This window comes from Gossypium hirsutum, chromosome D02 (genome assembly GCF_007990345.1).
Source record: "Gossypium hirsutum isolate 1008001.06 chromosome D02, Gossypium_hirsutum_v2.1, whole genome shotgun sequence".
NCBI classification, from domain to species: Eukaryota; Viridiplantae; Streptophyta; class Magnoliopsida; order Malvales; family Malvaceae; genus Gossypium; species Gossypium hirsutum.
Genome location: NC_053438.1, coordinates 4,586,770 through 4,606,109, shown reverse-complemented (window position 1 = coordinate 4,606,109; position 19,340 = coordinate 4,586,770). Strand labels below are relative to the sequence as shown.

General features: G+C 34.2%; 2 protein-coding genes across 2 annotated transcripts; one reads left to right on the top strand and one right to left on the bottom strand.

The window, feature by feature from the left end:
* Window positions 1–1,308: 1,308 nt before the first annotated feature.
* LOC121214451 (serine incorporator 3) lies at window positions 1,309–6,012 on the top strand. Its single transcript, XM_041088107.1, has 6 exons — window positions 1,309–1,675; window positions 2,685–2,918; window positions 3,642–3,753; window positions 3,835–4,009; window positions 4,544–4,784; window positions 5,489–6,012. The coding sequence occupies exons 1-6, from the start codon at window positions 1,501–1,503 to the stop codon at window positions 5,782–5,784; spliced, it is 1,233 nt and encodes a 410-aa protein (XP_040944041.1). The 5' UTR covers window positions 1,309–1,500; the 3' UTR covers window positions 5,785–6,012.
* Window positions 6,013–8,194: 2,182 nt separating this feature from the next.
* Window positions 8,195–18,602, bottom strand: LOC107927754 (mediator of RNA polymerase II transcription subunit 33A). The gene is made up of 12 exons (XM_016858856.2): window positions 18,167–18,602; window positions 17,179–17,289; window positions 16,036–16,383; window positions 15,356–15,675; window positions 15,148–15,239; window positions 14,342–14,702; window positions 13,174–13,384; window positions 12,231–12,345; window positions 11,855–12,016; window positions 10,314–10,974; window positions 9,722–9,928; window positions 8,195–9,563 (listed from the first exon to the last, which is right to left on the bottom strand). Exons 1-12 carry the CDS (start codon window positions 18,442–18,444, stop codon window positions 8,446–8,448), a joined length of 3,984 nt encoding a protein of 1,327 aa, XP_016714345.2. The 5' UTR covers window positions 18,445–18,602; the 3' UTR covers window positions 8,195–8,445.
* Window positions 18,603–19,340: the final 738 nt, after the last annotated feature.

Genomic DNA, 19,340 nt, shown 5'->3' with positions numbered 1-19,340 from the left:
AGCAAAATACAACATAAGAGAAAATACCTTTCCAAAATTAATTTCCAATTATTCAATCCAATCCAATCCAATCCAATTACGATAGACTTGTTCATGGGCCGGATTATTTCTCTAGCTTTGAAGGCCCGTCTAAAATTTGAGATAGGGGTGTGCAAAATTCGGGTAAAACCGAAAAAATTCAGTTAACTGACCGATTAACCCAATTCGGTCAGTTAACCGAATTTTTTCGGTCGGGGGTTGGTTAATTATTTTTTAATTTTTTGGTTAATGGTTAATTCGGTTCGAAATCGGTCGGTTAACCGAATTTTTTCGGTTTAACCGAAAAAATTAATAAATAAAATTATAATATATAAATAGGCCCACTATTCACCTAAACCCAAGTATTCAACCCAACCCAATTACCCAACCCAACCCAATCATAAAAATTACAAATAATTTAATAAATAAAAATAAAATTCTAAAACTAAGACTAAAACTAAAGTCTAAAAGTCTAAAAATAATTTAATTATATAGTGATTCAATTTGGTTAATTCGGTTAATTCGGTAAATTCGGTTAATTCGGGTAATTTGGTTAATTTTTAACCAAAAATAAAAAACATATAATTTTCAGTTAATTCGGTTAACCGACCGAATTAACCGAAAAAATTTCGGTTCAGTTAATTTTTTTGAAAAAAATTTTGGTTCGGTTAACGGTTAAAGATTTTAAAAGGTCGGTTAATTCGGTTAATGTTATTTCGGGTAGGTTAACTGGTCGGTTAACCGAATGAACACGTCTAATTTGAGAGGTTTGAGTAAAAATATTAGACAAAAAAATAGGTTTGGACAAAAATTTAGGCCCGTTTAAAATATGGGCTAGGCTCGGAATCGAATGGATTGGTCGTCGGATCAATCGGACTAGGAATACTAGTCTGGAGAAATGTATTAGGTCAATTGACACAGGAACCAATATGGATCGGTTGAATCAAACTAAAAATTAAAATTATTCTTTTAATAATTTTTTAGTAATTATTTAATCAAATTGGGCAATTGAACGGATAACATGATGAATTCAACCATCCGTTCATTTTAAAAATCCTGATTTTTGAATCAATTTAAATAAATAGTTGGATTTTTTGAGTTAACTGAAGTTAAACTTTTACAGTTGAAATAATTAAAATTAACTACTTATCAAAAACTAATTATAAAATTTAAACTTCAACTAGTGGTCGAACCTGTAACTTTACGTACCATTAGATGCATTGAACAAATTTGTAATTTTCAATTAAAATTCAACTTATTACAAAACAAAATTAACATTAATTAAATAACAACTTTTTAACAGTTTAATCCCATGTTAAAAAAGAAAACCAGAATTCTCAACTGTTCGTCACCCCCTCTGTCATCTCCTCAGCTACCATTCAATCATTTAATTTTCCTTTTTATCTTTGGTTTTTAATTTCCTAATAATTACTTGAATTCGATCTGTTTTTCCGATTCTTAGATTGAGGGAGTTTGAGTGAGATGTCTTGCTTAGCTTCTTGCTGTGCTGCGTCCACATGCGGCCTTTGCTCAACGGTGGCGTCTGGGATCTCCAGAAAATCAGCCAGGCTTGCTTATTGTGGTCTCTTTGGGCTTTCCCTTATCGTTTCATGGATTCTTCGAGAAGTTGGTGCACCTCTTTTGGAGAAGTTACCTTGTAATTTTTCCCTTTCTTCTTTCCTCTGGTCATATGACGTTTACCATATGTTTAATTCTTACTTCTTTCAGGGATTTGGGGGTTTATTTTGGCCTTAATTTTTTAAAATAAGAATCGGTCCTTCAAAGCTTTTGGAATTTGCTTGTTGGGTATCTCGAATATTGATGTTAGGTGATGAAGTATATTTATTAGAAGTTCGGATTTTGGAACAATGAAGTGGAAGCTGAGCTATTCATGAATGCAATTATTGACATATTGGAACCTTAGCTTCTAAGTTAAATTTTGATGTAAAAATGATTTTCTCCCCTCATTGGCATTTGGCTTGCTAAGTAGGTTTTGAATTGTGGAGTGAAGGAACAGTCAATTTACTTATTGAATTATAGGAGTTGTGATCTGTAGACAAGTTTTCTGAGTTTTCTTTATATTGCTTTGTATGCTATTACCAATCTAAGCCATTGTAAGCATGACTGTTTGAGTGTTAAGGATGTGAGTTCATATTGGTAGAATTAAATGGGGGCTTTAATGTTTGTATCCTGTACGTTGGCTAAGCATTCTTTAGTTGAGTCATTGAACTCTGTTTATTTTTTTTCCTTTTATGATAAATTTATACAAATAATAACAGAGTATTTGGAAGAACCTGGATCTTGGTTCACTTGGTTCATTTAGCCATCTTCATATAAAAAATTAACAGATAGTTTGGATTACACTGCTTATTCTAACTCAAGTACCAGACAGAATCAACTATACTTTTATGCCATCTAACTATTTGGACATCATTGTGTTGATATTCTGATATTGTACAATTGGTCTCATCTTTTATGTTCTATTGGGTTCTTGACATTTAATAAACTATTTTGTATTAATAATTACCCTATTGCTCCAAAAGATCATAACAAATCAATGCGCTTTCTCCTGAATACATGAATTTTTGGGTACGTTTAACTACTTTTACTATTCTGTGTTGTACAAGTAATATATAATCACATGTATTCTCATGTTTTCTTGGCAGGGATAAAGAGTTCTACGCAGACAAAAACATGGTATCAAGAACAGGCAGTACTTCGTGTCAGCTTGGGGAATTTCTTGTTTTTTGCTATACTAGCTCTAATAATGATTGGTGTCAAGGACCAAAATGACAAACGTGATTCATGGCATCATGGTGGATGGACTGCAAAGATGGTGATCTGGATTTTGCTTGTGATCCTTATGTTCTTCCTTCCCAATGTTGTCATCACAGTCTATGGTTAGTTTTGCTCCTTAAGCTCAATTATTAAAATCTTCCTCAATCTGGAGGTCTGTAAGTTCACGTGGTTATGGAGACACTCTTTTTTCTTTTAAATGGACTTTGTCGTTCCTTATTTTCATACACTAATGGCATGTCTGCCAAGTAAGGATAGCTAACTCTTCCAAGACCCAACAATGCAGGAGGCTCATGCAATGGATTGCATTGAACCTGCCTAATAACATGCTGCAAGCTTGTGTTACAAAGAACTTTATTTTTGCTCTATGCAACTACATGAAGCAATATTTAGGTTTTACTGCTAACTATTTCCCAGGTTTGCATGGTGTATCTGTTATAAAGATAAATCTGGTTAAGATTACAACATAAGAAAAAGACTGTTCTTTTGGAATGTTACATGAATTATCAGTGTGATCAAATATTATGTCTATGAAGTAATTATCCAGAATATATGTGTTTTTAAAGGCATAATTAATCACCAAAAATGTAATTCAATAGGATTAATTTAAGAGGTGCCATTTCTTATGTGCCATTAAATTCCCAGATTCAGAAAGAAAGGGAAGAAGGCAGGCATGTCTTCTTCGTTTTATTGAATTATGATGCTTTCTCTTGGGGCTATGTTGAATTAAATTTCTTGACTTCTAGTCTTTTATGCGTGTGTAAATATTTTCGTCAGATATGATACTGAAATTTGCAACTAACCTGGTAAACTTGCTATACTTTCAGAAATACTATCAAAATTTGGTGCGGGCATATTTTTATTGGTTCAAGTGATTATATTACTTGATTTTACGCACTCATGGAATGATGCCTGGGTTGAAAAAGATGAACAGAAATGGTTGGCTCAATTCCAGTGGTTCATTATTGTTCTCCATTGTTTCTGTTATTGATTACTAATGTTTAAATTCTGTTCCTTCAGGTATATTGCTTTACTTGCTGTATCAATTGGTTGCTACCTTGTAGCATTTGCGTTCTCTGGCATTTTGTTTATATGGTTCAACCCTTCTGGTCATGACTGTGGTCTCAATGTCTTCTTTATTGTCATGACAATGGTTCTGGCATTTTCTTTTGGAGTTATAGCTTTGCATCCTGCGGTAAGAATAAGCTTGTTTTTCTATTTATTGCTTTTACATGATCAACTGACCTGCTGCAAACAACTTGAGTTGATAAGACATATATTTATGTATTGAATCATTTAAAGAGTAGGTTACTGTAGAATGACAAGAAAATTGGACATTATCTGGTTAGCTCCTTAGGCTATCTGCTAGTTTACTCAGTTTTTTAAACTTTTATCTTTTATAATTTTATAATAAGAAAATTGGAGCTATGATCCTCTTGGTAAAACTACCAAGTCCCAGATTTCTTAACTCTCAAAGCTATTCATTATTATCTAAGCTATTCATTATTATCTATACCAAGCCTCCAAGGGACAGCTCACACCATAAATACGAAAAGCTTGCTGCATAAATCTTCCGTTGGAAAATTTGCATATACATGTAAGACACAACAGTGTAATAAGTCTAACCTTGGGCTTTGGCAGGCTTGTAGTGTTTAGTGATATTGAATTAATGAAAATATTTTAGATTTTTGCAACTGACAACATAATTGAAATTGAAAATCTTTAACAGGTGAATGGCAGTCTTTTGCCTGCTTCTGTGATATCAGTTTACTGTGCTTATGTGTGCTACACGGGTCTCTCCAGTGAACCTAGAGATTATGTATGCAATGGTCTCCATAATAAAGCCTCAGCTGTTTCACTTAGTACTCTTATTCTTGGGATGCTCACGACAGTTCTCTCAGTTATCTATTCTGCTCTTCGTGCTGGATCCTCAACGACATTTTTATCACCACCATCTTCCCCAAAAGCAGGTACTCAAAATAATGCAATACTTGTAATCTTTTAAAGTCCTCTGAAACTGCATAAGTCGAAGATATTTATACAAGTATTCCATCTATTTCCTGAAACTTTCCTGCTGACATTTTCAGATGCCTAAGCTAGTGCATTCTATTTTCCTTTTACATGATTCATTTTTTATTGACTGTTATGTTTTGTTTTCTATTCCCTTGGGTGAAATATTGTGATACTCTGAGGTAGACTTGAGAACAAGGCCAAACTGCTATTGGTAGATCATTTAATTATGCTACAATTGACCATGTATTGAGACAATAAAATAAAGTGGCTGCTGAACTTGCTTATCTGGTACCTTTTTCTGAATACCAGTTGTTTTGCTTCTTTTTTTTTTCATATGACATTTAATGCAAATTTACTAAAATCAAGTGGCTATATCTGCAGTTTATTACTCTTCAACCAGTTATTAATTCACAATTTTCTTTGTCTGTGCTTCTTGTAAATTGTAATTATCACAAGATATAATGCTTCAAACGTAGAACCAATGAATGAAGGTAGATTCCACCCTGTTTTCAAAATGAATTAAACAACAATTTCCCTGCAGCCTCTCGATGATACTATCTGAACAGGCTATAACCTTGAATGCCATTTGATAAGCTTCTGCATTTCAAAAGGCAGAAAGTAGAAACCACTTTAATTAGGAGATTAAAACCTTGTGGTGCAGGTACAAAGAAACCACTTTTAGAAGGGGACGACCTTGAAGAAGGCAAGGAAACAAAGGAGAAAGAAGCTCGACCAGTTAGTTATTCCTATTCATTCTTCCACCTGATCTTTGCCTTGGCAAGCATGTACTCTGCTATGCTTCTTTCCGGATGGACCAGCTCATCTGACAGCTCAGATCTTGTAGATGTTGGCTGGACATCAGTCTGGGTACGAATCTGCACCGAATGGGTCACTGCTGCACTCTACGTTTGGACCCTTGTGGCACCTTTGATTATCCCTGACCGTGAGTTCTTCTAGACTTTTATTTCAGCAACATATCTAGCTATTCTAGAAGCTATTAGCATCTAAATAGTATATAAAGCTACTCATTTCTTAGAACTATCAAATGTTCTGTTGACTTTCCTTCCTTTTGTTGGAAAGCAATGGTTGTAGATAGTGAAGCTAGGTTTATTTGTTTGTTTGTTGTATCCTGCATACAAAATCAGCATGATGAATGTATAAATACAAAATTGTTATTGTAGATTAGATTCCTCTCTTTTAGCTATTCTTTTTAATCAAATTTGCTCTCAATTGGTTTGGACAGTGGTAAAAAAACCGGTCTCATCTACTGAATTGGTTGAATCAAGAATCGGTAGCTTATTTAGTCTGTTCAAATTAAAAATCGGGCTTTGTTAATCAAGTTGAGCAGGTAGCTTGACTTTTGAACGAATCTAATTATAATTAAGTTTTTAAAGTCAAGATTGATTGTTGAATATAATTATATTGATTAGGTAGAAATCAATTTTTGAAGTTTAGACTCATCTCAATTTAAGATATATAATACTTTTATTTAATTTTAAAATTTACTAAAATTTTTAATATTTTTATATTTTTGAAAATTTTGCAGCCACTAGCAAAATTTTTAATAACTCAGTTCATAATACTTATTTTTTATGGTGAGAACTAACAAAGAAATGTTTTGTTGTAAAAATTTGACCCTTTAAAATTCATCATGCAATTTTGTCAAAAAGCATTATGAAGAATCACTTAAGTGCTATTTTCTTAGCCTAAATGATTGGTTTTTGTGAGACTTTTTTGCCTCTTTTTTTTACTTTACATTTCATAGAAGATCAAATTAAAAAGGGGATCAAAAATATCGAAATGTTCATATCAATTGTTTTCTTCTTAAAGGTGAACGTTTGATCGAATCGAGTGAAAAGATTTTGAGTTAATCAAGTTGGCGAGTTCTATTTTATCGTTATAACTCAATTTGAAATTCTTTTCAAATTGAGTCGAGTTAAATTAAATAATTAAACACATCGAATTAAAATCTTGTTGCAATATAACACTTGAATCATTAATTAACTTATTTAGGTCCCAATATTATTATTTTAAAATTTATTAATTTTCTTTATATATTCTTTAGAATTTTTTTAAAAATTATTATGCTTTTTAAAAAATATATAAATTTTGAAATTTTTATAAATATTTTGAATTTTAAAATTTATTTTGAATTTTTTAAATTATTTTGAATGTTTTTTGAAATTTTTGTTGAGAGAGACTAATTTGCTCATTTTCAAAATTGATAGGGACCAAAGGGGTATTTACAATTCAAATTATTCGAATTTTAAAATTCAATTCGATTCAAACTCGAAATTTGAATTACTTATTTGAGTTGACTCAAATAACTTGATTCGATTAACTCGAAATTCGAATACGTAAACTATACATAAATTACTAAATTATTAGTAAGTTTAGGTTTTGGTCACTCAACTTTAAAAAGTTACAAAATGATTATTAAGCTATTTGAAAGTTTTCATTTAAGTCACTAAACTATTCAAAAATTTTTATTTAAGTCATTGGATTTTTATTATTACTATTTTTTTAAAAGTTAGGCTAGCAAGCTCTGAGTGACGATTTAGAAATCAGTACAGTGGATCAATATCCATCGATGAGTAGAAGAACAATCTTAGATCCAAGTCGATCTGACGGTTAGTGTTGGAGATTGAAGAAGAAAGATGTTTGGCTTTTGGTTCATATATTCGTGGCGTTCAAAGTTATTTCATGGAAAAAAAAGTGTGATCTATAGAAGAGAAGGAGAAGGAGAGCTTTCAATTGGTGCAAGTGGTGTAAACAGAGAAGACCATGTAACAATGGTTCTAACAACCTAGTGACTTGAATGAAAACTTTCAAATAGTTCAGCAATCATTTTTATAACTTTTTGAAAGTTAAGTAATTAAAACGTAAACTTACTAATAGTTTAGTAACTTTGGATGCATTTTACCCTAATAATATTGTATTAAATGGAATATAATATAACAATAAATAATTCATTACGAAATAAAAATTATTTAAAAATCGAACTCGAGACAAAAATCTTAAATATAAATATTGATAACGGGTAACAAATAAAAATTTATTTAAAAATTGAACTCGAAACAAAAATCTTAAATTCAAATATTTTGATATTTCACCTGTGATTCAATAGATATCTCTAAGTACGATTTAAAATTAAGTCCAAAGCTTTTTGCTACGTGAGAATGAAGAATGTGTAGAATAAAAACTAAGAAAAGAAAACCGCGCATGAGGACGACACCGTTTCAGACTCTTTATATTAGGCAAGGGCAATGTAGAAATATAATGCTAAACACAATATAATTTTTAGATGAAAAAGGAGTGAAGAAAACAGTGTGTAATGTGAAATGCAAATTTATATTAGGCAGCCTCATATTAAACAAATTTTATAAAACAATATTCTTCCAATACAACCTAGTTTTTTATGTACAATATCACCCTACAAGCATCTTCCATCAAAAGAAATATATTCAGTCGCGACAAGTCTGAGATTCAAATCCTAATATCTGCAATCCCTTCCCCTATTCCAAACTACGCCCTCCATTATATCGAAAAAGAACTATTCTGAGTCGACGAAATACTAGTGTACAACCGGCATCCTACACAAAATGTGGGAGTTTTAAGTTAGGAGTCAAAGTGTTCAATTATGAGTTCAGCAGCAGCACCCATTGTACCAACCCCTCCAATGCCAAGCAAGGCCAGAGCAAGCTCCTCCTCATTCCATTGTCTTAATCCCTTGCTTAGCCTTCTTAACACATCTACATCCACCTCTAGGACCCAATTTGGGGTGCATCCAACCATTAGACTTACGAATCCGGACACATAGGCATGCCATGTGGCTCCATCACAACCGAGTGAAATCTTTCCATCTAGTGCACTTGCAAGGAACTCCATGTGTGAACCAAGGATTTTGGGTCTCCGCTTTGATGCTGATGAAGAAGAATCAACTCCCCAAGCAAAAGCACCACAAAGCACTATGAAATATGCAAGTGCATATCCACCGAGCATTGCCACGAGCCCTGATCCTTGATCCCGGTCAGACCTATGAACGGATATGAACCAAGACGGTAAAGTTTCCTTTATCAATGACTGAACCAGACCATGGCCACCGGACAACCATACTAAAGAAGCAGCTAGGGAGGCTGCAAGTTTCACCCTTGTCATTGCTGCAGCAAGAGAAACCTGCCCGTATTTCATTCCATTCTTGCTTCTCTTCAGCTTGTCTAGTTTCTGTTTTGGGAGACCACTGCATGCTATTTCTCTCACAGAATGCATCAAGAGAGAAACCACCTCTTCTGTTATGAACACAATATCTCTGATGGAACGGTAAACACGTAGATAGAGAATCCCTGGAGCAACAGGTGAAAGCCCACCGCAGAAATGTGATCCAAATCCATGGCCAAGAAGAGCTCCAACACCACCATTGCTGGAGATTGGTGCGATGTTCAAGCCAAGTGTGGCAGTGAAACAGCTTTTAAGAAGCTGGACGATAGCATCACTGTTATGGAGAAAAACAGTGCGAGATGCAGAAAAGACAAGGAAGTCAAACCACCGCTTTGCCTTTTGAGTCCATAGGGAAGCCACAATTGGCATGCAAGGCCATGGACAGTCTGCTGCAAGGGACTCCAAAGCTGGGCCAGCCAAATTGAGAAATCTTTCCGAGGTTTTGTCGATTTTGTAAGTAATGGTGAGACTTACAAAAGCAGCCAACGGTAGTGGAAGAGTAGCTGGAGAGCTACCACCTGTTTTTGCATTATGCATCAGTCATACAATCACAAAAAATGCCATTGCCATTCGGTAAAGACATAGGAATGAGTTAACTATAAATGCAAGTCCAGATCACAATCTGTAAACTTTAATGTTATAAACAATCAGAATTTAAGATGGCAACATTAAAAACCTGCAGAAAGTCTAGGGACATCAACACCGGTGGCTGCTAGAATTTTTTTGATATGCTCTTCAACATTGGACAAATTTGCAGCAGGGCTTGGCCAGTCCATACCGTTCATAACAACAGGTTTCCATACACATCGACTTACTTCAGCAGAGAAGTAGCTAACAATTGTTGCCAAAGATGCAGGAAGAAAATCAGCTAAATCCTTTAGCCCTGAGACATTAAAAAGATTCTGGTTATAACTATTTATTTATCAGAGCTAAGCATCATATCTAGGTGTCACATTAATTCACATAAAAGTAGTTCTTTTCCACTTCTCCTCTTTCCTATGCATCCTCTTCCCCCTCTTTTTACATGGTTCAACGAGTCAAGTTTACTTAGCCATGTGGAAACCAATCTATGGTTTCATCCTACATCAAAACATATAGATGGAGGGGTGGCATTTAGCCCAAAAGACCTCAACCATTATCGTTTTCCCCCAAGAGAAACAGCTCCTGGAAAAGAGACATTTATCCTGAACAGCAATATCTATGACTCTCGTCTTCCTCATTATGCATTAGTGCATAAAGACAAAATGAGATAAGCACACCAGACTAACCTGTAGCCAGCTCACGTGGAGAAAGTTTTCCATGAGCACATGCTGTTAAAGCAGCATCAACAACATAAGGAACAGCTTCCAGGATATCCCAGGCAGGCAACTCTGGTTTCAGAGAGTTATCCTCGATTCCAGCACCTGATGAACTACTACTTCCGGAAGTAACAGAAGTTATCGACTGGCTTCCTTTATTAATCTTTCTGAACATCATGTTAAGAAGTCTATCCACTGTCTGATGAACAGTAGTTCCATGAACAAGGCCGGAGAGTGTTGCAGCTATACATCTTTGATGTTGCCGATACCAGACCTTTAACTTAGGAAATGAATCCAGAAATACAGGCTCCGGGGATGAGGAACTTGCAACTTCTGAGAGTCTCCTTTTGTTTCGGTCCTTATGGGTGTTTTCAGAAGACAATAAATGGGAGTTCCGGACTAATAAAAGGTATTCGGGAGTCAGCTGGGATCCAACTGTTGGTACATCACCAACTCCATGTTCAATAGGAGGATGATTAAACCTCCATAGCTTCAGAAGAAGAGCAAATGCATTAGAAAAAACTGCGTGAGGAGAGATTTCTTCCCCTGAGGGGAGAGTCCATGAGAGATTAGGCACACACGACCCAAAAACTTCACATATCGGCATCAATGAACAAGCAAGCTGTGGGACCTGGCAAGACAGAAGAAGAAAGCAATCAAATCTACCTAATAGCTCAAATAAAGGTCTTCATCAATAAACAACTTACATTCATGAACAAACGAGAATATGAATTATATAAATCACATTTGTTATATAAAATTTGTTTGTGGTTTACTTATATGGGAATTTTGCTTGGAAGGAAACTTCAAATCCTCCTATATGTAAGTAAAGCTAAAAGGAATAAATAGTGTTCAGATTAGAATGCCCTTGATAATATAGATGGTACTGCCTGTAACGATGACAAATGAAAGACTTTCTCAGAATTTTTATTTATCCACTTCATATTTTGAAAATGGGTTGGTTGAATTTAAAAATACTTTCATTGAATGAGGAAACAATCCAATCCAATGCTGACCCATTTTCTCATTGATCGAGGGGTATGAAATAATTTAGATTGATTTTTCAATCAAAAGCACTATGGTCATTATATGTTGCATAAAAAACTTTCCATCAAGATATACATAACTTTAACCAATTAACCTTTCTAGTTTCAGATCATTTTGAACCAGTAGCTACAATGTGTCATGGCCAGTAAAAGACCCCTGATTCTTCATTAAAGCATAAGCTGTCATTTCTAAAATCTAAGTTCGAACGAAAGAATTCATTCCTGCATTCTACTTAAATTAGAACTGCTTAGACACTTAACAATTTAGCTCCCGAAGGAGATGCTGGTTTTCCTCGAAGAAGTCAAGAATATCTTTGAATTCAAAGTATTACTGAGGTAAAGAAACTATATCAATGTGACAGATAAAGATATATTATTATTCATTCATGAAAGTTTGTGAAACTAGAAGCAATATCACTCATTAACTGTGGAAGGGATATGCTTACATAAGTTAGCAAATCATACCAAGCCATGTAGTGAGAAAATCTGGACACAATCGACGGATGCTATTCCCACGATTAGTACATTCAACATAGGAGCATAATCTATCAAATGGCTGTCACTTCCAGTGAAATCAGCAGGAACCGGAGGAGACATCAATCTAGTTATAAATTTAACTGTATATTCCTGCATGCATATATAACCAACATAATTAGAAAGCAAGGATAATAAAAAGACAATATAAAAAGCAAAAAAAAAAAAAACAAGGAGAAAACCCAAAGGAGAAATGGGAAGAACCATTCAGTGTTACAAAATATGCAGTTACATGAAAGATTACGGCATCTGCATAAGGGTCAAAAATGAAATATGCTAAAATGAAAAGGAATATTAATCTTATTACCTGTATATTCCAGCCACGAATTAGAGAAGCTCCACAAAGAATTGTAGCAGCAGATATCTTCTCATCTTCTGATCCATTGACCGCAATCTCAAAAATTTTCTCCAGCTCTGCTAAGCTTCCATCAAATCCATGAGCTTAAATTCAGTTGCTTTACCCTTGGTAAATTTACAAAAAAGAGCAACTGATATACCTGGCTTCAGGAAAGAAAAAGGAATAACTGAAGACCAGGTCAAATCAACAAAAACTAAAGATATTTGAAAACTTGTATGTATCAAGATCACTCAGTTTTGCATTTGAGAATCCGGTTTAATGTTATTTTATTGTTTTGCATGCCAGATCTTTCCTCCTGTTATTGATTCTTACATTTGAGATTTTATCACTCACACAGGTAATATATAAAACTTTTCCTGTAAATATGAACTTCGATCCAATGCACAATATGATACATAGACTTTGGTTTACTGCAATTGTATGCATGAAACTTTGATTTTGATTCAGTTTTCATATAACACTAACACTATCACCTACCTAGTAGTACATGCACAAACAACTATATTCACTCTAAGTTTCATCACAATTGCACCAAATCAAAATTCCTATATCACATTATACATTGAATCAAAGTTTATGTGTAATTTTGGGATTTATCCCCATAAAAATATCCATACACATAAAGCTAATAACACCCTCCAACCTAATGCACACTATAACGCTCTCCTCAACCTTCCCATATACAGTAAGGGAACTAGAAGTTGCACATTGGTAGTAGTCGCCTATTTTATGTGTGTGGAATTGTGATACCTATAAAGTTGATAATTCCCTTTAACCTAACAAGCACTACAAAGCCTTGCCATTACTAAGTAGCATAGGACAGAAGCTTTTTGGAAAAAAAAAAAAGAGTATGAAAACAAAAGCATGATTTAAGAGAGATAAATATGTATACCTGGAAGCTGGGCTTGAAACAAGAGCATTAATCATTACCGAAGTAAGTGGGGCCCCCTTCATGAATGATGACCAACCAGGTGCCTGAGCTGGCACACTATAAGGTAGTTGGTTAATCCGTCCATTCACATAACCTGGCCAATAATATGCTGACGTATCTAGTAGATTTCTTGCAATACAAGCCTCAATAATCAGATGGCGCAAGTTTCCAGCTGCAAACAAGTTCACAACATAGGATTAGAAAGTGCTAAAAATGTAAAGCCAGAAGAATAATAAAAAATAAAGATCAAATTTCATGATAGGAACTTGGTGGTAGAAATCAACTTCAGAAAATTTCAAAAATGTGTTCTAGGTATTAAAGGTTTCTGGTGCAGCACAAACCAGAACCAATGGTAATTCTTAACTATTTTCTTTAAATGACTGCATTACACATATGTTCATCCATCCAATGCAACAACTTTTTCTGGGGAGAAAAGGATTATTTCTTCTATTTCTTTTCTCTTAAGTGTTTAAAAAGAAGCTGACACAGTGCCCCAAGAATTAAGGAACCCTTTTGGAATCATCAGTCATCACTTTACCCTGAAGCTCCAATGCTTCTTGACTTCTGATGATTTTAAGTCACAAGATTATACTCAGCTATGTTTTTTCTTTTTTTTTTCTGGTCATACAATAGTGCAGACAGATGCACATTGCAACATAAGTACCAGTGAAGCAAGAAGTTGAACCAAACTAATAAGTTCAGTCTCATCTTTTTAACGGCTTTGCCATGGTTTGGGTCCAGTGGAAAGCAATTAAGATGGTTTTGTAATAATTTTACGGCAGATCAGTTGGGAAAGTAAAAGGAACCTGCGACTGAACCAATTATATATCTTACAAGAATGTATAAAAGAACATATTTTTAAAATTCCAAGTTTTATAAGTTTAATGTTAAAAGAACTGAACCTAACTTGGTAAAATTTTCAACATTGAAACCATTCCTAGAATTTTCCACCCCCATCCCTACAAAAGGTTTGGCTTCCCAATTTATCTTCTCCGGTCGATGTCTAACAGAAAAGGAAACCACCTACGGATTTAATCACTGCCTATAAACATGTGCGCACAGATTAGACTCCAAACTTGTGACAAAAAGTGGTCAGCAACATCGATCAATAGAACAAGATATTACTTACAACAACTGAAAGGCATGTCTTTGATATTGACGCACTCAAAGTATGCACTCCCAACATTGATTCCTGACACAAACAGCATTGCTTTGGCAGCTGCCTGATTTGCTGCAGAAACAACAAACTTAGGAGGAGCTAACAAGCCTTGATAATCACCAAGTACTTGTAGGCTGGAGACCAGATCGGCACGACGTTTCCTGGGAAACTTCATTTCTTTCCAGTGATTAGTGGAGCCATATTCTGTTTCATCAGTTGGCGCACCCTCCTCCTCCTCGATAAGATCAGCAACCACAAGAGTCATAATAGAAAGTAGCATGCACAAACGTGTATCTAACCGGGGCATTGGACCTTCAATGGGATCTCTTTCCTAACAGTTAATTAAGAACTAAAGGTAAGATACATCAAACGGACTACTTCATATACCTGAAAACTAAAGAATAATATACCACTGAAGAATACACCTACAATAGATTCAGAGTGAATGTAGTGTTTGTTATAAAAAGAAAGAAATTTAGTTGGTCAAGCAAAGCAAGAACTTTTTTCCTTTTATATATTCTAGGCTTGAAAGCATAAATCTTTTAACAAATTAGTGATATTACTATTGTGAATTTAAGTACACCAATACCAGATATAACTTTTACACTTTTAAGAGCATTAAAATTTAAGGCATTTCAGAGCTGCAAAGTTACAGGGACAGAAGTCTTCGTAAACTTTGAATGCTTTAAGAAGACTTCAGATTCTCTGTTCAGAACATGGTAACCATTCAGAGAAAAAAGTGCAGAAAATTTCTGAACATTAGAAGAAGTTCTAACCCTTTGAACCAGCCGAAGTGATGCAATCCAAAGGCCTAAAAAGGTGTCATGCCAGTTGGTGCCATTTATTGCTTGAAGAGTTTTAGTAAGACCTGCACAGTACGAAACTTAATTGTTTACATTCTGGCATATCGGTTTTGCTACAACAGGCTACCTAACATTTTGAACTGAAAATACCATCTCAACCAAAGAAGATATCCAACTTTACCAGTTATAATTTCAACAGCACTTGTTGTGTTAACTAGATAACCATCCATAGCATCTTCTAATACCATATCAAGAGGGAGCCAAAGATCAGAGCGACTAGCTCCAGGGCATAGACTGACTGAAGAAGCTAGAGATCCAAAAGCCATAACAGCATGGAACTTTTGCCGCGAACTTGTTTTGCATTCTCTAGACAAAAAAATGCGACTATCTGATGCCAACTCTTGAAGAGCCTCAGAAGTTAAAACCTTCGAGTTTTTCAATGCTGCTGAATTTGCCCCAAGAAGCTGCAAACTCTGAATGAAGCTTACCCAATGAGAGGACCTGACAAGTGGTGTAAGATTGATAAGCAATAATCAAACCAAAAAAAAGGGTTATGTTTTGTTCAAATAGAACAAGCTCAGCAGAAAGGAACCTGAAAGGATAACTGACCTAAATTTACCAAACAAATAATTAAAGAACTTTCTCTGATACACGTGCAGAAGCATGCATGCATACACACCCACCTCGTTGAATGTATGCACTTACAGATAAAACAATGAGGAAACAGTATCCAGTTTATTCCTTCGAGATTAACTAAGATAAGAACACTTACCGCTCCAATGCTTGGAAAACTAAAATGCACTGGACAAACAAGAACACATAAAAGTCAAGAGGGATTGTGAAAGTTAACAAGATACATACATGTTTCGCTGTGCCAGGTAAAGAATCCTAGAAGTCGCTTTATTTTGCAGAAATTGTCCAATTATCTCAATAGCCATTGTAGTATTGAAATTCTGCAACCTCTCACAATATGCGATATTCTTCTCATCATACATATCATGACCATCTATCTCCATTTCTTGAGGTTTAATTGCCCATCTGGACACCTTTTCCTCAGTAAGTTCTAGCAAACCCTCATCATCTAATGATGCATCTAATAACTGCCACACAATTGAAAAGATGAACTCAACCACCAAAATGGCAGGTTCCGTTGTTTGGAGACCAAAAATCTCGGAAAGATGAAGAGTAGCATCTATTGATTCCATGACCCTGTATGAAGGGAAAGCACAGAAATTACAAACAAAAACTGATAATAATTGGTATAATCTAAAATGGTCACTTTAATCAAAAGCATTTGAATGGTGTTGAAGGATCAAAGCTCATCATGGACTTAATAATATCCAACACAGAAACATAAAATATTTCAAAAGTGTCCCCATTGGTTACTAAGGTCTAAGAGTCATATCTTTAAAGATTTGAAGGCATCTAATTGATGTCCAACACGGTTATATTAGGGTAAAGTCAACTCTGCACTTAACATAGATTGGAACAACTTTTAACATATAAATTTCCGTCTGGGAACTGAGTTCATGTGCATCAAAATTATAGAATAACGAAACTTTTTTTTTTGTTCAAATTAAGCAATCATAAGAGCCAATACCATGAAGTTATTGAGTAGCGAACCTACTTCTGCACAATGATACTAAAGCATGTTACTAACACATCTTCAGATATTAAAACTGAAGCACAATGATCATGTTGAAGACAGAATCTGGTTATTATAATGCACGTGAAACAAAATTATTTAGTTCTGATAAAGATATAGTGATATGCAATAATACATTATAACAAAAACCGTAGAGCTCATACTCATTCGCAAAGACCTTTTCTGTAATGTAATATTCAAAGCTGCAAACTAAACATTTTTTCCTATTTTCTTCTCTATACCATCTTTTGCTAGCTGAATTTATAAATGTTTGATTTTTTTTTATATTGTTTGTGTGTGAGTGTGTGTGTGTAGGAGTGTGTCAAATAATACATGCAATAAGAACTCGAGGAACTCACTCTTGGTAATCAAGTCCATTAATTTGACACTTGAGTGCAAAAGCATGTCTTTTAAGAAGTTCCAAGTAAAGCCTATAAGCAGCTGGATGGGAACGCCGACTCGGAATTACTCTGTAGAAAGAAATATACCAACAAAGTGAGAGAACTGGATATGTAAAAAATGATAGCATCGGAACCATAAGAACTCCATCACTAACTAATAGCAGATTGAGATTAGAAGACAATATTATTTGCATTGCCCACCTGAAACTCAAATTTACATCCCTTATCCAAAATATAAGAAAATAAGTTGAATAAATACATATAAAGAAAAAACTAAGCTTCAATAGAGTTTCCTAGTGGCTAATGTATTTCTTTTCTTTTGAAGTACTAGACATTTTAATTAATCAGGCATCACAATGGCAAGCATCGAATAGTTGAAAAAACTAAAAGGAAAAGAATGAAAATAGAGGCCATTAGAATCCAAAATTATTTAAGTAAAAGCTTAAGAACAGTTAAATAAACTATTTGACTTTCTAGTTGCTGACTTTTCTTTTTCCACTATAGTTGATGGAATTAGACTTTAAGACCAATGCTTTGTTCTCCACTTATCATACCTTTCCCCTTTTCTTATCAAATCTCTCATTACCCTGAATAACAAATAAGGAAGCTACATAATCACAAATAAAGGAAAAAAAAAACCTATAGAAAATAGATTTCTACGAAGATCATCTTCAGATTGTATTTAAAGAAATATAAAACGATAAATCTTTTATTTTTTAAATTATTTTTCAAATCTCTCTAAATCTCCAAGAAACTGAAATATCCAATTAAAACTCTAGAAGGGGGGGACAAGTGAGGGACTTGAAATGAATCAAATTTACCATTAACACACATCGAACTATTCATCATCCATGAACAAATATCTCACAGCTTCAACAAAAACCCAGAATCTAAAACCTCTCAAAAACCAGGACCACCCAAGAAAGTAAAGGAAAAAATACACAACCTTTGTGAAAGCAGAGCAATAACAAGCAAAGGAGGAATGATCTTCATCATCAAAGCTTTATCCAAAAACTTCCATAGAATTGGGATATTGTTATCCCAACAAATGTAGTTAACCAGCACGTGGGCCAACTCAGTTGAAGGCAAAGCAATCCCTGAGGTACCCAAACTTGAAGACACTTGTAAAGCCCAAAGCAAAGGATCAATACCCTTCTCTTTCGCCAACTTTGTTTGTTCCACCACCTCTTCCCACAGCCTGCTGCTTTGCAAGCTAAACTCCATTGGTCTAAAGCTCCACAATAAGCAGCCACCTTTGTTTCCTTTCTGTTTTTGTAATGCAAAAAAATAATAAAAATCACAGTTTTGAGGAAAGGAGTGATGGAGTTTGAGGGAAAAGGGTTAAGAATGGAGGCCCCTTTTTTTTATAATTATTTTGGAAGTTATTTTACTTTGTCTTTTTTTGTTTTTCCTTTTATTTTTGGATTTTGAGCAATAAATCTGGCATAATTTCAGAAAGTCAAAAATGGAGAAGGGCAGTGGTTGTCATTTTAGATAAAGACATTTCTTAAATGGGTTATTTCCATAATGAGTCCCTTACAGTTTATACGTTACATTGGTCCTAACTTCAAATCATTCTAATTAAATTCTCAAAAGACATAATGACTTTTTGGACCCTCCAACTTTACAATCAAATGACCCTAAAATAAATGAAAAAGTTAATTTCTTTTAACATTACGCCACATTAGCAATTAATTATTTTTTTAATATAAAAAATATGTTTTATACTTTTTTAAAAAAAATTTTAAATTTTAAAAAGTTTTTAATTGTTGATGTAGCATCCACGTGGCAATCCAAGTGTATGTCACGTCAGTAAAGTTAACATACATTAACTTTTCCTTATATTTTGGGGTGATTTAACAACCAACGTAAGTTTAAATGTCAGAAAAGGCAAAAAAATTAAAATGACTGGCTAAAATATTTTTTATAAAGTTTGAGGACCAAATAAGTTATTGTACCTTTTAAAAAATATAGGTATCGCATTAATCAAATCCTTCCATTAGCCTAATCAATAAATTAGGATTCAAAGTCTAACTTAAATTTAAAGTGGAGCATATTTAAAACAAATATATTAAATTTTAAACACATATGTACCTTCTGCATCGATAATTTATATCTAA

Excerpts from the sequence above, each read along its gene's own strand:
- LOC121214451 (XM_041088107.1), top strand. The coding sequence starts at position 1,501 with ATGTCTTGCTTAGCTTCTTGCTGTGCTGCGTCCACATGCGGCCTTTGC. Across the intron at positions 3,754-3,834 it reads GAAAAAGATGAACAGAAATG|GTATATTGCTTTACTTGCTG; the intron begins GTTGGCTCAATT and ends CTGTTCCTTCAG. Across the intron at positions 4,010-4,543 it reads TTATAGCTTTGCATCCTGCG|GTGAATGGCAGTCTTTTGCC; the intron begins GTAAGAATAAGC and ends AATCTTTAACAG.
- LOC107927754 (XM_016858856.2), bottom strand. The coding sequence starts at position 18,444 with ATGGAGTTTAGCTTGCAAAGCAGCAGGCTGTGGGAAGAGGTGGTGGAA. Across the intron at positions 17,290-18,166 it reads ATTGCTCTGCTTTCACAAAG|AGTAATTCCGAGTCGGCGTT; the intron begins GTTGTGTATTTT and ends TTCTTTCTACAG. Across the intron at positions 10,975-11,854 it reads TTTTCTCACTACATGGCTTG|GTCCCACAGCTTGCTTGTTC; the intron begins GTATGATTTGCT and ends CTGTCTTGCCAG.